The 14,113-nt window shown below is 36.1% G+C and overlaps 3 protein-coding genes and 1 non-coding gene across 5 annotated transcripts in view; 2 read left to right on the forward strand and 2 right to left on the reverse strand.

Annotated features, from left to right (window-relative positions):
* Positions 1–1,215, reverse strand: part of LOC106177976 (ras-related C3 botulinum toxin substrate 2) — a 16,852-nt gene extending 15,637 nt beyond the window's left edge. Inside the window, exon 1 of one of the 2 annotated variants that reach the window (XM_086997234.1) lies at positions 1,059–1,215. The gene's annotated coding sequence lies outside the window, so the exon portion shown is untranslated. Of the gene's footprint in view, positions 1–930 lie in introns of both variants that reach the window. The other variant, XM_013560936.2, reaches the window with a different exon arrangement.
* A 1,676-nt stretch (positions 1,216–2,891) lies between these two features.
* Positions 2,892–6,901, reverse strand: LOC106161116 (motile sperm domain-containing protein 1). The gene is made up of 7 exons (XM_086996806.1): positions 6,759–6,901; positions 5,666–5,873; positions 5,092–5,167; positions 4,679–4,773; positions 4,228–4,359; positions 3,634–3,792; positions 2,892–3,305 (listed from the first exon to the last, which is right to left on the reverse strand). The coding sequence occupies exons 2-7, from the start codon at positions 5,811–5,813 to the stop codon at positions 3,274–3,276; spliced, it is 642 nt and encodes a 213-aa protein (XP_086852932.1). The 5' UTR covers positions 5,814–5,873; positions 6,759–6,901; the 3' UTR covers positions 2,892–3,273.
* On the forward strand, positions 6,169–6,242 carry Trnat-ugu (transfer RNA threonine (anticodon UGU)). The gene has a single exon. It is a non-coding gene; the product is annotated as a tRNA-Thr (tRNA).
* Positions 6,902–6,925: 24 nt separating the features above from the next.
* LOC106177964 (uncharacterized) lies at positions 6,926–13,814 on the forward strand. Its single transcript, XM_086996803.1, has 12 exons — positions 6,926–7,006; positions 7,265–7,335; positions 7,639–7,699; positions 8,039–8,147; positions 8,557–8,652; positions 9,432–9,470; positions 9,859–9,962; positions 10,441–10,547; positions 11,240–11,402; positions 11,666–11,775; positions 12,202–12,928; positions 13,328–13,814. Exons 1-12 carry the CDS (start codon positions 6,942–6,944, stop codon positions 13,539–13,541), a joined length of 1,866 nt encoding a protein of 621 aa, XP_086852929.1. The 5' UTR covers positions 6,926–6,941; the 3' UTR covers positions 13,542–13,814.
* The last annotated feature ends 299 nt before the right edge of the window (positions 13,815–14,113 follow it).

Here is a 14,113-nt window from a genome sequence, read left to right on the forward strand (position 1 = left end):
TAATCCCAACTGGTAGGGCCTTTGATGGGGTGTGAGCTTAATTCTTCCTCAAAATAATTCTAAATTAAGATGCTTTTGTCATTTTTTCTTAAGACTTTTGATAAGCTATGCATGTGAAGCAGGGAATCCAAATTATTTTTTTTTACATAGGCCATTCATGTCGTCTATACATGCTCTAATAATAAAAATCTGAAAACAATGACAGTCTATTATTCTAATATGGAGTCCAAAAGACAGTTGTATGGTTGCCTGGCTGTTGCCCAGTTTTAGGGTCCACACCATAAATTAATATCAACTGTCATTTCATACACAGTGAATACTACAACTGCATCCTCATAAGCTACGTCAAATATGGTTAAATGATTAATTCATACCACTGGAAGATGGTATACATGTGATCAATACTTTTTACAGCATTACAAGCCATGTCTGTGATTTAATTAATAATGCAGGTAGTAGACTGCACCCAAAATAATTAAATGTGTAAAACTGTGTAGTATAAAAACTTAAAAGAGGGGGGGGGGGGGGGGGGGTGGGGGGGGGGGGGGGCGGGCGGGAGGCAAGAGTCCCAGCCAAGAGTCTTGGCAAGACTACTACTAAATTTCTCTGAATTTCTTCGATCATTATCAGAGTATTAGAGAGTTATAACCGGTTGGTCTGTTTTATATCAATTTTTGAATATATACTTTACATATCTTTTACATACAAACATTTATTAGTAATATTTAATTATATCTTCTTAAATTGCGAAAACCACCTGCAAATACAATATATGTAATTCAACAAGAACCTCTATCTGCCGTTTTTAACAAATCACACTCTTACAATGGGAATCCTGAAATAATTTTTTAAAATCTGCCATATAAAGAGTACAAATATAAAATCTAAAGAGAAAAGAAAAGCAATTTAACGTGACACAGACCAGCTTACCGGTAACTGATGCTCTTCGCTTGGATGAATGAACGAAGAGAGAATCGAGCAGACCATCCCTCTTCATGAATGAGTCATTTCAATCGAAATTTTCGCACAAACCTGGTCTTTCTTTGCTGAAAACTTACCTTTTTCTTATTCTCTGGTAATTAATTTCACTATTTTGGCCTCAAAAAGTCTGAGATCGGTCAGAATACAACAATAAAGCGGCTCTTGACAACGTTATCAAGATAACTGTACAATGGCAGCCATATTTATGATAGAGGCTATAAATATCAGCCAATCAAATGCCGTTCCTGTGACCTTTATTTAGTAAAAGGGGGGTGTGCATCATTTCTATTTAGGTTGGCATATATAAACAGAAAACTGAAAACTTGACGGAAATTCCACTTTAAACCTTTACTATTAACAAAATAAGAGAAAGAGAGAGAGGTAATTTAAAACACCAATTCGAATAAAAAAATTATTATTATTGTTCTTAAAACACATCACATTTGTTTATAAGTAGAATGTAATTACAGTATCTGTGACTCAAATTATGCCTGAAATAAATTAAAACACCAACAATATTTGTTTTCATATCGTAAGACAACTATAAAATGCATTCTAAAATAATGAGATACAAAACCAAACAGCTGAAAACAGAAACTGTCACAAATCTGTGTTTCAAATGGTCAAACTTGTCAATATCATCCAAACAGTTTTAAGATAGCAGAAACCATGCCCCCCGCCCCCCCCAAAAAAAAAAAAAAAAAAAAAAAAAACTGAGGCACTTCAAAATGACACAGTGACAAATTAAACAAGAAGGAAAATGCGGCATGATCTCAATAAATAAATAAATAAATATAAAAAACGCCCACCAAATCCTTTGCTTAAATATACACTACAAATATCTTTACATATTCTCTTCGTCTGTGTTTACATCTGAACCAACTTGGATCTTTAGATTAACTTATTCCTTAAAACCATTATTTAAACGGGAAAGAACTTTCATTTATTCTAATAAAATAAATAACATCAAATATGTCATTCTTTGCATATGAACGTAAATAAAAACAAGATCACTGAACTCTAAAAGAAGTCATCAGTCAAGGCAACAATTATTATAAATATATGCGATTTCTACTAAACTGAAAATAAACAACATTTTAGTTTACTAATAAGTCTCGCAAACTCTTCTCCTTCAAATCTACATAGCCATTAGGATTATTTGTGTTCTTGAATATTAAAATGATTGTTAGGACATATTCAAACTGCCATGAAGTCTTTCTGAAAACTATAGATAAGAGGCATGTAACAGCATATTTTCAAGGTATTTTCTTACACACTGAGGCAGTGTTTTGTTGTATTTGTGATAAATCAAGACTCATCATCAGGAGATATACAAATAAAAGTCACTATGGACAATTTTTTTCACTACTATAACATCAGATCACTGAACATTGCATGAAAACCCAAACACCATTTTTCCTTAACAATCCACATTTTCCTTTTCCTTTAAATTGGTCAATCACCTTATCTAGTCATCTTCACAAAGTTATTTGTATTCAATGCATAACAAAAAAGAACCCAGACCTTAGCAACCTGAATTTCTTGGATGACTGAAAACTCACTTCTATTTCCAGCATTAGTTAAATGAGTCTCTGTTAACATGCAAAACTCAGGGAGGTTCTCAAAGAAATTGTCTCCTGACAGCTGATTAAGGTTTGAGATTTCTTAAACATAGAAACCAATCAAAGAACCTTTTTAAAATTCTATACATGCATGGTTAACTCCCTTCTTGGGTTAAGCCTGGATCCATATTCACAAAAGAGCTTTAGGCCAAAAGTTAATCTGAACTTTTACCACTAAATTTTGGTCTAGTTCACTTTTGAGTTAATGTGCAGTAGTCCACTATTAAAGGAGTAAATGTTTGTCTAAATTAGCAACCATTTCTTTCTTGGCATAAAATGGGTGAAATATTTCTTTTTTTGCAATATTTCAATATTTCTACTTTCCATCTAAATTTCTATTGTGACCCAGGTCCCTAAGGCCACCTTCAGAAGAGCCGACTAGCAGATCCGTGGATCAAAAATGGCTGACTCACTTGAATGCTTGTTGCGTCACCCCTGCAGGGAATCTACTCAGTGTCTGATCAGGAATTAAGCTGAAAGCTTTTAAGTGGTCGCAATATTTTATCCAAAGATCTGTTAGTTGGCTATGCTGAATGTCTCTAATCCTACTGCACAAAGTCACAGTTCTAGATTATATATCTAGCCCCTTCACAAACATCTACTATCACATCAAAACACATAGGCAGAATTCTTGAGCATCTACGTCCCAGTCAGCATCAGGAATCTTTCGTCATGTTCTCAACAAAACCATTGTGACTAAACCTGAAAGAACAATAGCTTGTTATACATATTAAAAATATATATATATTTAAAAATTGTGAGCATAGTGTAGGTTTCAGGGACAATTCTTATTTACTGAATAAAAGATCCGAAAATCTGCAAATTAATCATGATGTTTCACCAATGTCTTAACCCATATGATTATATCTCAACCAAGCTGTCTGAGCATCAATGCGATTTTTTTCTTTAAATTAAGATCTTAAATATCCTTAATCATCATATATGTAGATCTGGCAATAACAAGGTAAGATAGAAGAAAAAAAGGGAAAGAAAAACAAGTAGCATCTTAAAATTTCCACTAAAATCTCACCTAAGACATAAGCAGCTATAAGTTTCTGGTTGACTGAGAGCACTAAGTATTCTGGCACTTTGATATTCTTGTCACCTACAGTTGGAAGCATGAGTGCAGCGATACACGCAATGGCCGCCATGATGATGACCAGGCTTGGACTAGTGGACTGAGATTGACCTAGGGACATAAAAAAAAAAAGACAATAAATCTAGACCTAGATTTGATTAGAGTGTGATTGTATCAAATGGCCTTAAATACAATGTTTGGTGCACAGGAAAATTACACAAATTGCATTGTATAACTACAATCTGCAGTGCATCTTGCAATTCTCACACCTGTTGTCATAAAATTCCTGTTGAGAAGTTGTGTTCAATATTCTGAGAGTTGCCATTAAAAATCTCCACAAACTACTGCTCTATAACAATCAATAGCTGACAAAACACAGGTGGCAGAAAAGGAATACTGATAAGAAAACTGAGTTACTCTCCCTTTTTTCTGCCCAAGTCATAAAGGAGAATTTGACCCCCCCTCTCCCCCCCCCCCAATACACACACATGCGCACACACACACACACACACACACACACACACACACATCTACAGGTCAGTGTACCTGGTCTTATAGGAATACTGAGCTGCTCTCCCATTTTCCCACCCGGGACAGTAGGAAGGCTTTCAAATGTGTCCTCAGACTTGACCTGGCTGTCCCGTGTGGGATAGAGGACTGATGTGACCTCCTTCTTCCCTGGAAATATAACAGACACACATTAGCTTCTATAAAGCTTTTCTGTAGCTGTCCTCAGTAGAATTTCTTCTCAGTGGTGATCTCTTCCAAAATTGCCCATTTTAATCTTTGAGTTCAGAATGAAAATAACAGCATGTAATACAGACAAAGGTGTCAAGAAAGGAATTATCATAAACTTTCTGGTTTGAATTGAATTGGGAAAAATTTTTTCTTAAAACAAGCTGTATTTTTCTGGGTTAGTCCAGAATTAATAACGAAAAATTCATACCATTACAAAAAATACACAAGTAAAATACCTGATACAGTTTTATGAAATTACCTGCCATTTTCCTAGATCCCTGTTCATACACCTGAATCCTGAACTTGTCAAGAACACCTTCATGTTTTATACAGATATCTACATGGCGTATCACACTGAAATCATAAGGAAAGGAGATTGATGACTGGTGGTAGCATTAATACACGAAACATTACAGCAACTTTTCCTAGTATTTATTTATTTATTCCATTCCCATACATATACTAAGGTATATCAACCCCACTTTTTAAAACAATTTGACAAATACAGCTTTCACCTTGCCACGAGGTCTAAAACTGTTACAGTGATCTGAAATGCAATATGCTCTGAATTGCACAAGCATTTTCTATATACATAAATATTATGAACTTAATCCCAAATATTACCCCATATTGCCCCAAATCTTCACAAACATCTATCAGTGTTATACTTACACATCCACACAGCACCTTGGTTTGACCACTCCCTCTGGATCTATGACAGAGTATTTCTTAGGAGCAGTGCACTGGACTGGAACAGAAAGATTTCAAAGAAAGTTCAAAGAACAAGTGGACCATTAGGTGAACTGTCATTGACCGCATAATGTGTCTCAAGGGGCTCATTTCCGATTAAACAACTGGTTCTGTGTAGATCGATCCAACTCCACAGGGACTCTTGCTGAACGCAATCAGATAAACAGATGAACATGGCTCCTTCTGGCGTTGAGTGGAATGCAGAAAAGCTGGTGATTATGCAAGTAGGTTGGAAACAAGAGGAGGTATGTTAAATTGCGCTCAGCAAGAGTACCCGTGGAGTTGGATCAATCTACGTAGAGTGATCAAGCTTGCAGAAATTTTATGCATACTCAACTTTAAATCTCAGCACCATCTCAAAGCGATGAACAAAGTTATCACCAGTTTATGGGAAGACTGGTTATCAGAGTAAAAGACTGGGTAACAGAGTACAGAGGCATCATTTTTACACTTAACATTTTGTTACATAGCTCGTAAAAAACTTGTGTACACTCACCCTTAAATTTCAGTGCCATTTCATAGGGGTTGTACAAAGTGAGCACCTGTTTATGTGTGGACTGGTCGTCGGAGTAGAAGATTAAGGAGGAAGGGAAGACAAATACAGGGAGTTTTCCATCGCTGAGACTGGAAGGAGGGCTCTGCATCACCTTGGATAACACCTTCTATCACACCTGTCACTCATCAAGCCTCCACTACTGGTTTATCTGAATGTGTATGGAAATGTTAATTGTGGATGAATATATATCTGTGATTGCTGTGTTTATAATTAAATATTTATGGGCTTGTAGTGCCAGGGGCAGGTAGAACCGGCCGGGTAGCTCAGTAGGTAAGAGCACTCGCCCTGTAAGCGAGGGGTCCCGGGTTCGATTCCTGGTCTGGTCGGTGATTTTTCTGCACTCACCCCAAATCGCTACAATGGTGGCAGCGGTGTTGCGAGATAGGGCTCGCGTCTTTCGGCATTTGGGGGGGAGGAGTGTAGTGCCAGGGGCAGGTAGAACCGGCCGGGTAGCTCAGTAGGTAAGAGCACTCGCCCTGTAAGCGAGGGGTCCCGGGTTCGATTCCTGGTCTGGTCGGTGATTTTTCTGCACTCACCCCAAATCGCTACAGGCTGAACTTACAAATACACAAAATGAGTAGTGCTAATATCTCTCACATACAGTACTAGTACCAACTAAAAATATTTTTGAACTGCCAGGAAGAAAGTTTGTTCTTTGGTTATTATTATTATCAAAATGTGCAGAGGCCACTCCCTGTACACAAAATGAACTGAAGAAAATTACAATTCTCTACAGTGCACGGAATCAGTGAATATTCAACAATCACATCGGCTTTGGTAATCAATGAATACATTTTCATCAGTCTGTTAAGTCTCAAAGGATGATTCAACATTAACATAACGGCTAGTGGCTACATAACCGTTCAAGTTAAGTTTATTGCGCTGCATTTTCTTTTTACATTTTTTGACATTTAACCTGTAGTTCTGACCTCACGGGGTCTCCTGCCAAATATTTTGACAGGGTAATTTATGGAAATTCATGACACAAATTATTGAATTTTCGGAATCAAAATGGCTATGTTAAAGTACTTACCGTTGTGTGCGTCTTCGGGCTGTGCTCTATTCCAAATAAAACGGAATGTTTAGTTTCAGAGTGACGCATAAATTGATAAACGTAAGTTTAAATCGTGTGCGTATTGTTATTGTTATTATTCTGGTTGTGTGAACTACGTCATCAAAATTTGTGCTCTCGTAGGAAACGAGAACTCACAAAAACATGGGGATGAACAACTTACCTGAGAACGATTGTAATTCTAACACCGGTCTGAATAAAAAACTAAGGTTTGCCAGCTGTTATTCTGAAATAAGACATTGCTTTAACATACTTAATTGACTGTGAAGAGTGGTAAATGAGTTTAACATAGCTATGAGCGATTAAATAGCTCTCTCTCTCTCTCTCTCTCTCTCTCTCTCTCTCTCTCTCTCTCTCTCTCTCTCTCTCTCTCTCTCTCTCTCTCTCTCTCTCTCTCTCTCTCTCTGTATGTGTGTACATACATGTTATATTTGAAATCGATTTGATGATGCCCTCACTTTTTTTAGTCATAAGCAATGGAAAAAGCTGAAAAGAAAGCTTCACAGACAGGCACTTGCCAAACAGAAGGAATCTGAAGGTCAGTCAATTAGTAATTTGATGAAATGTGTTACACTGCTAGGGAGGTGAAAGAATTAACAAACCAGTGCATAAAAAGTGGGTGTGTGACACTTTAGCCTACATATAGCTATGGGTATTCATTCTGTGCACCCCTAACTGAAACTGAAGAAAACTATTCCTCGTTGTAGAAATAGGGTTACGATACATATGTATGTATACACTGTAGTTATATGTAAGTCTGTCAAAAACCTTTTACATTCTACTTACAGTATACACAGACCTTTCTGTCAAGTAGGTTATAATTATTTTGTCTTGTATTCAGAAAAGACTGCAGTGTCATCAGAGAGTGAGGGACAGGAGGCATCAGAAGATGAAAAGGAAAGGTGGGTAGAATTCACATGTATCCTAGTATTTAGATTTACTGTATTTATACAAAGATTGCAAATGCCAAATTCCCTTCCTTGCCTGTCCCTTAAACCAAGTGAACACAATTTTCTACAATGCAATCTTTGAAACTTAAATCACTTGTAGGACCATCATTTTCAGCATTTCTGAAGTATAATCAATAAGATAGAAGGTAATAAAAATGACAAATAAGGATAAATTAATGAACCACCCAGATATCAAATTTAGTATTTTATCTAGTGAAATGTGTTTCAATATTATTCTGTATACTAAGCAAGCACAGTTCAGCTGTGAAGAAAGCATTCCCTTCATTGTAGGTTAAGACGGCACGAGCTCTGGTTAGAGCGGGAACGACAAGCTCAAGCTGCATGGAAGGCTAAGAAGGAGTGGGAAGAAAAAGAAAGACGCAGGAAAGAAGAAGAAGAAGTGAGATTGATAGAGTAATTTTTGTCGTTCTGTTAAAAAGGCTTCATACTTAGAGACCCCATGATTTACTTACATAGGTTCTTACTCATTAAGAAAAAATTCTCTTTAAAGCAAAGCAGAATCCATATATTTTGACAATATTGGATTGACTTGTAAATCTTAAGGGCAGAGCAATTTTGTGTGTGTGTTTGTGTGTAAGCAGCAATGACTGTGTGTTCCTAAATTTTCAAATGACAGTCTTCTTGTTTATCCAGAAACCCAGATATTTGGCTGTTGTATCTATGTCTCAAAGACAGTCTATATATATAGAGATGTGTACCTTCAGGATTTTCATTTTCAGGATTAAAAAAAAAAAAAAGGTCCACTTTTATCTTTGTAAATCAATTGTTATTTTTCAATTTCTTAACAGAGAAAAATTCGAGAGGAATGGGAGGAGCAGCAAAAGAGGGAAGCGGAGGCAGAAGAGAAGAGAAGGAAGGAGGAGGAAGAGAGGAAGAAAAGACAGGTGACTGGAGGATGACCCTAGAACATATCCTACCTGGACATTAGTTTAAGAGATGCTCTTCTAATATTAAATCAGCAAGTTTTCGAATTTTGAATAAAAAAACATTCTTGAAAATGTTGAAGTTTTAAAATAATTTTGATCATGCTTTAAACATAGTCATTCTTCATGATAATTAATGTTCATATATATACATATTCATATAAGTATTCATATCCAGCATAATAAACTGAAAAGCATTCCTTGACCAAATTACTGCCCAGCAAGGACATTTGGTCAATTTTTTCATGTTGGAGAGAAATAGAAGAATGTGATCAATTTGTATCTTTTATTGAAATGTATTTCATTTTGCAGATTATAAATTGAGATGTCTGGGCTTAGACAGCCTTATTACAGATAACCTATAATATTTAATATGCATTGAAAAGCAAATAAGTCGCCTTATAAGTGATTCCTTTTTAATGTCATTTTTTTTTGTCTGTCTCAAAAATTTAGGATTAAAATTACAATAAAAAAAAAAAAATTCTGCTTTTCATCTTCATTTTGATAATATATTGCAACAAGTTGGATAAGGTCGAGAGTTTAAACATTTTAATTTTATATTACATGATATCGCATGATATGATGATAGTCAAAGTAACCAATTATCCAGGAAAAATGGACTAAGCGTGTTACTTGTTTGTACTTGTTGATGTTATATAAATGTATCTTCAGACTTAACCTCTTATTCAGATCAGATTACATTGTGTTATCATGCTAGTGCTGCTTTATTGGTGTTATAGGATGAACTGCTGCAGAAAGCAACAGAGAATGAAAACAAGGTAGTTATGCTTAATAAATGTTTAAGTCTTGTTAACTTATCCAGAATCCAGAAATATATTGTATACATGTGTATGTACCTTCAGTGCTTGCAATTTCTGGATTTTTTATAAGGTTCACTTTTGAATCTGCATATTTTTCTGTCTCTTTCTCCCTCTCTCTGGCTCTGATTTTTGTCAACCTCTTCCTCAACCACTGAGGTCCTTTGTGAGGAATTACACAATTATCCCCATTGCTCTATTTAATAATAATAATAGTAATGATAATACTTTATTGGGCACTGAAATGTTTACAGACACATTTTGCATGTTTTCTATACTACTAATTTGACAAATATTTAAATATATTATAAATTATGCTGTCATGTCTGTCTGATTTATGTCACTCTAGGATGTGTGGCATAACCCACTAGCCCCAGTGCAGTACGGTGAAGAGAGGAAGGTGGAGAACTGTCCATTTTTTATGAAGACTGGTGCATGCAGGTTTGCAGAAAGGTTGGTAATCTTGTAATCCTGATCCCCCCCCCCCCCCCCACACACACACACACATGCCCTCATTTCCTTGCCTGTTTATCTTTTCCATTTTGATGTTATGTTTTTTCCATCTTCTTCCATCTCTACTTGTTTGCTTGAAACAAGTAATATTTATGTTTAGTTGATTTTTTACTGGCAATATTTCAGCAGTTGCTGACTTGTGTTCTTACAACTTATAAATTGAGTTGGAAATGCAGCAGTTCCAAACAGTTGAACAGTTAATTTTGTCTTCAGAATAGGAAAAATGGATATTTCAAAGTAACTAGTCCTATTGGACCATTAAAAATTATAGAGAATTTGAAAATGAAATTTTCTATATGATATGTAGATTTTATATTCAGACTTATAATTTGTTTGGACTGACAATTCAGTAAAGTTTACCAGTATAAGAGGAGAGTGGGATAAAAATTTAACGAGCAGGTGTTATTTATATTTTCAGATGCTCGCGCTCGCACCCATTCCCAGACTCCAGCGTGACCTTGTTATTTCCTGGAATGTACACACACTTTGGTTTACAGGAAAGCATGAGGGATGAGTACGACACAGGTAGGCTGTCCGCCATGTTGCAGTGTGTCTCCAGAAAATCACTGAAGTTTGTACAAATTTTGCTCCACTAGTTTGGTATATGTATCCAAGGGCCTTTTCACATTGCTTGGTACACTTATCTGTTTTGCACCATTTTGAAAGGATGACTACGTAATAAATTGTATGTTATGTTAACAGAGCCCAGTTTACCAGATTAATTTTACAGGTCGAAAGACACCCCATTCTCATAGATTAGATCGACCTACATTGGATCGACCTAACTCCCTGGGGGTTCACGCTAAATAGCTGTCAGCCGGGCGGACACGAAAGTTAATTACTCCTTACAGCTTGTAGTAGGCGGGGACGGACACTTAAGGCGGATTATCTGGCAGTAATCTAGTGAGACTCCCCGCGGTGATAGATCGATCTAAAAGTTGTGAGAACAGAGCCATAGTTATAAGCATTTCTATGAAGGGAGTATATTCCCCCACCCTCATTCCATTGTGTCATTGTACGTCAGTACCCAGTCTAAGTGGATGAAACAGAAAAGTGCACCACACAATGAAAAAGACCAAAGACATATTTGAAGGCTTCTCTCTTTGCTTGACCAGTTTCATCTTTGAAGAACAAAATATATATGAATATTGTTTTGTATTTTTCCAGACATCAGACACTCGGAGTCTCTGTTGAGGAATTTTTTTTTCTTTTTTCAGACATCAGCCTGGAATACGAGGAGTCAGAGACCTACCAGCACTTCAAGGAGTTCTACGAGGACGTGCTTCCAGAGCTGAAGGCTGTGGGGAGAGTGGTACAGTTCAAGGTCTGCTGTAACCACGAGCCTCACCTTAGAGGAAATGTCTATGTTCAGTTTGCCAGGTATGTAACAGTGACAACAGAATGCTCTGAAGCAATATTCTGTACATTTGACAGCTTTGCTGGTGAGCTGTAATCATAAAGCCCTCCTCAGGGCCAGCCTGAGTGGCAATGGAATTTTTTTTTTCCATATATATTCTCTTTTGTTATTTTTCCTAATGCAACTGCCTTGAAAGAAAAGTTTACTTTTGTGTAATTTAAACGATTTTCAAATTTTTTTAAAATTTGTATATATGAATAAGTATTTTCTGTCTCCTTTTTTCTAGTGAGGAGGAAGCAATACGGGGCTTTGCTGCCTTCAATGGCCGCTGGTATGGAGGTCGTCAGCTACAGTGTGAGTTCACAGTTGTCACCAAGTGGAAAGGGGCGATATGTGGTAAGTTTGGGTTTTGTCATTGTTGGATATACCATAAGTCATCTTAAATCAGTATAGCATTGTTTAGTTGGCTCATTGTGAAATATTAAATTTGATTTCAGTCCTTGTTGTGATGCAAAGACACAAAAAACTTTTTGAAGATTTTTTTGGTAAATCTCCCCCACTTGAAATGTATCTAATATTGTTTGCCTAACGTCAATTCCTGAAAATGTGGTGATCAATTTTGGTGGTGTCCCACATTGAAATCCTGTATGAAACTGTTACTTGGTATCTTTTCAGAAAATTTCTCAAGTGAATAATTTTTTTGTAGAAGTCATGCTTTTCTAAGTTGAAGATTTATAAAAAATATTCCAGATTGAAATTGTTATTCTTTTCTTACGGTCAATTTATAAAGCAAGTCTAATGATTAGATTTTTTCTGTAATAGGCCTATTTCACATGAAACGGTGCCCGAAAGGCAAAAACTGCAACTTCCTTCATGTCTTCCGCAATCCGAATGGTGAGTTTCGTGATGCAGACAGGGACTTTGAATTTGCATCATCTCAGAGACATGAGGGAAGAAGCGAGCGTGGTTCATCAAAAAGGGATGACAGACAGTATTACTTTGAACGAGGCTATCGTAATGGCAGGCGCAGATCCTCTTACAAAGATCGTGAAGATGATAGTTATTACAGACGAGAAAGTCATTCGGGATCGTACAGGGAGGATGACAGATATGGAAGAGAACAAAGAAGAAGGCGCAGATCAAGGTCAAAAGACAGGTCAAGGTCAAGAGACAGAAGAAGGTCAAGGTCAAATGACAGACAATTGCCAAAGCAAAACCATCATGATTCAAGAGATGGTGACTTTAAAGACAGATACAAAAATAGACCAGACAGAAATAGTTTACAATCACCCTCATTTGATAGAGAAACATCCAAACGTCATAGAAGTAGGTCAAGATCAAAGCATCATAGCAGGCATAAATCTAGGTCAAGGTCATGTTCAAGTTCTTCTGATAAAGAAAGACCTGACCATTCACAGACAGACCTAAAAGATATTGAAATAGAAAAGTATGATAGATCAAGTTCTAGGTCTCTACTTCCCAGAGCAAGGACAAGGTCATTATCATCTGAGGGTCAAAGGTCAGATTCTTCAGAGCATAAAAGAAAAAGGTAAGTTGATAATATGTGTACATCTGGCTCCCTATTTGAGTATCTTGTCCTTGCAGGATGTTGACTATCATACAACATTCCCTTTCTTCAGATCTCAGACATTCATATGTATATATTGAAGCAAGTATTATTATGAAGTATTTTGAATATGAGTTTAAGCACCAGGTTTTAAAACATGTCAGCAGTTCACTTTTTCAGTGATATAATTATTCTTTTTAAGTTATAAGTTCTTTTCAATCAGTTATTGATGTATCAACACATTTTGTAACTAACTGACAATTAATATCAAAGCCAAATTCCTTTTATTAATAAGAATGCATTTTCATCCCTGTGGTGTTTTTAACATCAACAGCTGCTCATTTATTTAATGCAGGTTAATTTTTAAAAATATTTTTCCAGCAAACGGACATATTCCAAATCCAGGTCCAGAAGTAGGTCAAGATCCAGATCTCAGTCGAGAGATAGGAAAAGAAAACATAAGAAAAAACACAAAAAGAACAAGAAAAGTAAAAAGAAGAGCAGGTCGGACGTGGGGCAGTCTGATTTAGTAACTAGCCCAGGCTTGGACAAAGAGCATAGAGAAGTTGACTTAGTCTCAGAGAGTGGAGATTGAATTTAAATGATGTTTATTTACTTGACAAAAACAATAATGATTTCATTAGGAAAACATCCCCATTACAGCTGGGACATCACTTTATTTATTTATTTTTTTTTTTTGTAATGCATTCTTATTTACCTTATATACTGACTAATTTTTACCTTAGTTACAAATAAGAACATACTTTTCTTCAGTTATTTTTTAAGTCAAGAAGAAACTGAAAGGCGGTCTGTGCCATTGGTCTGACTATTGTTTTGAAACATTTGGAAATAAAAGCTGAAACATCCACGTATCTTTCTTGGAATTATCATTAAAATCTACCACAAAGTGGGGGTTAAAACCTTTTTTCAGTGGGTAGCATTTCTAGAGGATATTTTATTTTGACAGGTAAAAACCGGATAGAGTACCCTTAACCATATTCTAAAATGGTATAAACAATAGCTCTTACTTAACTGTTTGGCCTTAATTGCAGGATGACATAGGATTATTTTGTCAGCATAACATCAACTTCTTCTCCCCTTAACTTTTAACGCATCGTTTAATAAATTAATTTTTTTTTCTATTTTGTCCATTTTGATGTTAGTAGG

The sequence above is a fragment of the Lingula anatina genome, chromosome 10 (assembly GCF_051362555.1).
Source record: "Lingula anatina isolate TDL-2025a chromosome 10, LinAna3.0, whole genome shotgun sequence".
NCBI classification, from domain to species: Eukaryota; Metazoa; Brachiopoda; class Lingulata; order Lingulida; family Lingulidae; genus Lingula; species Lingula anatina.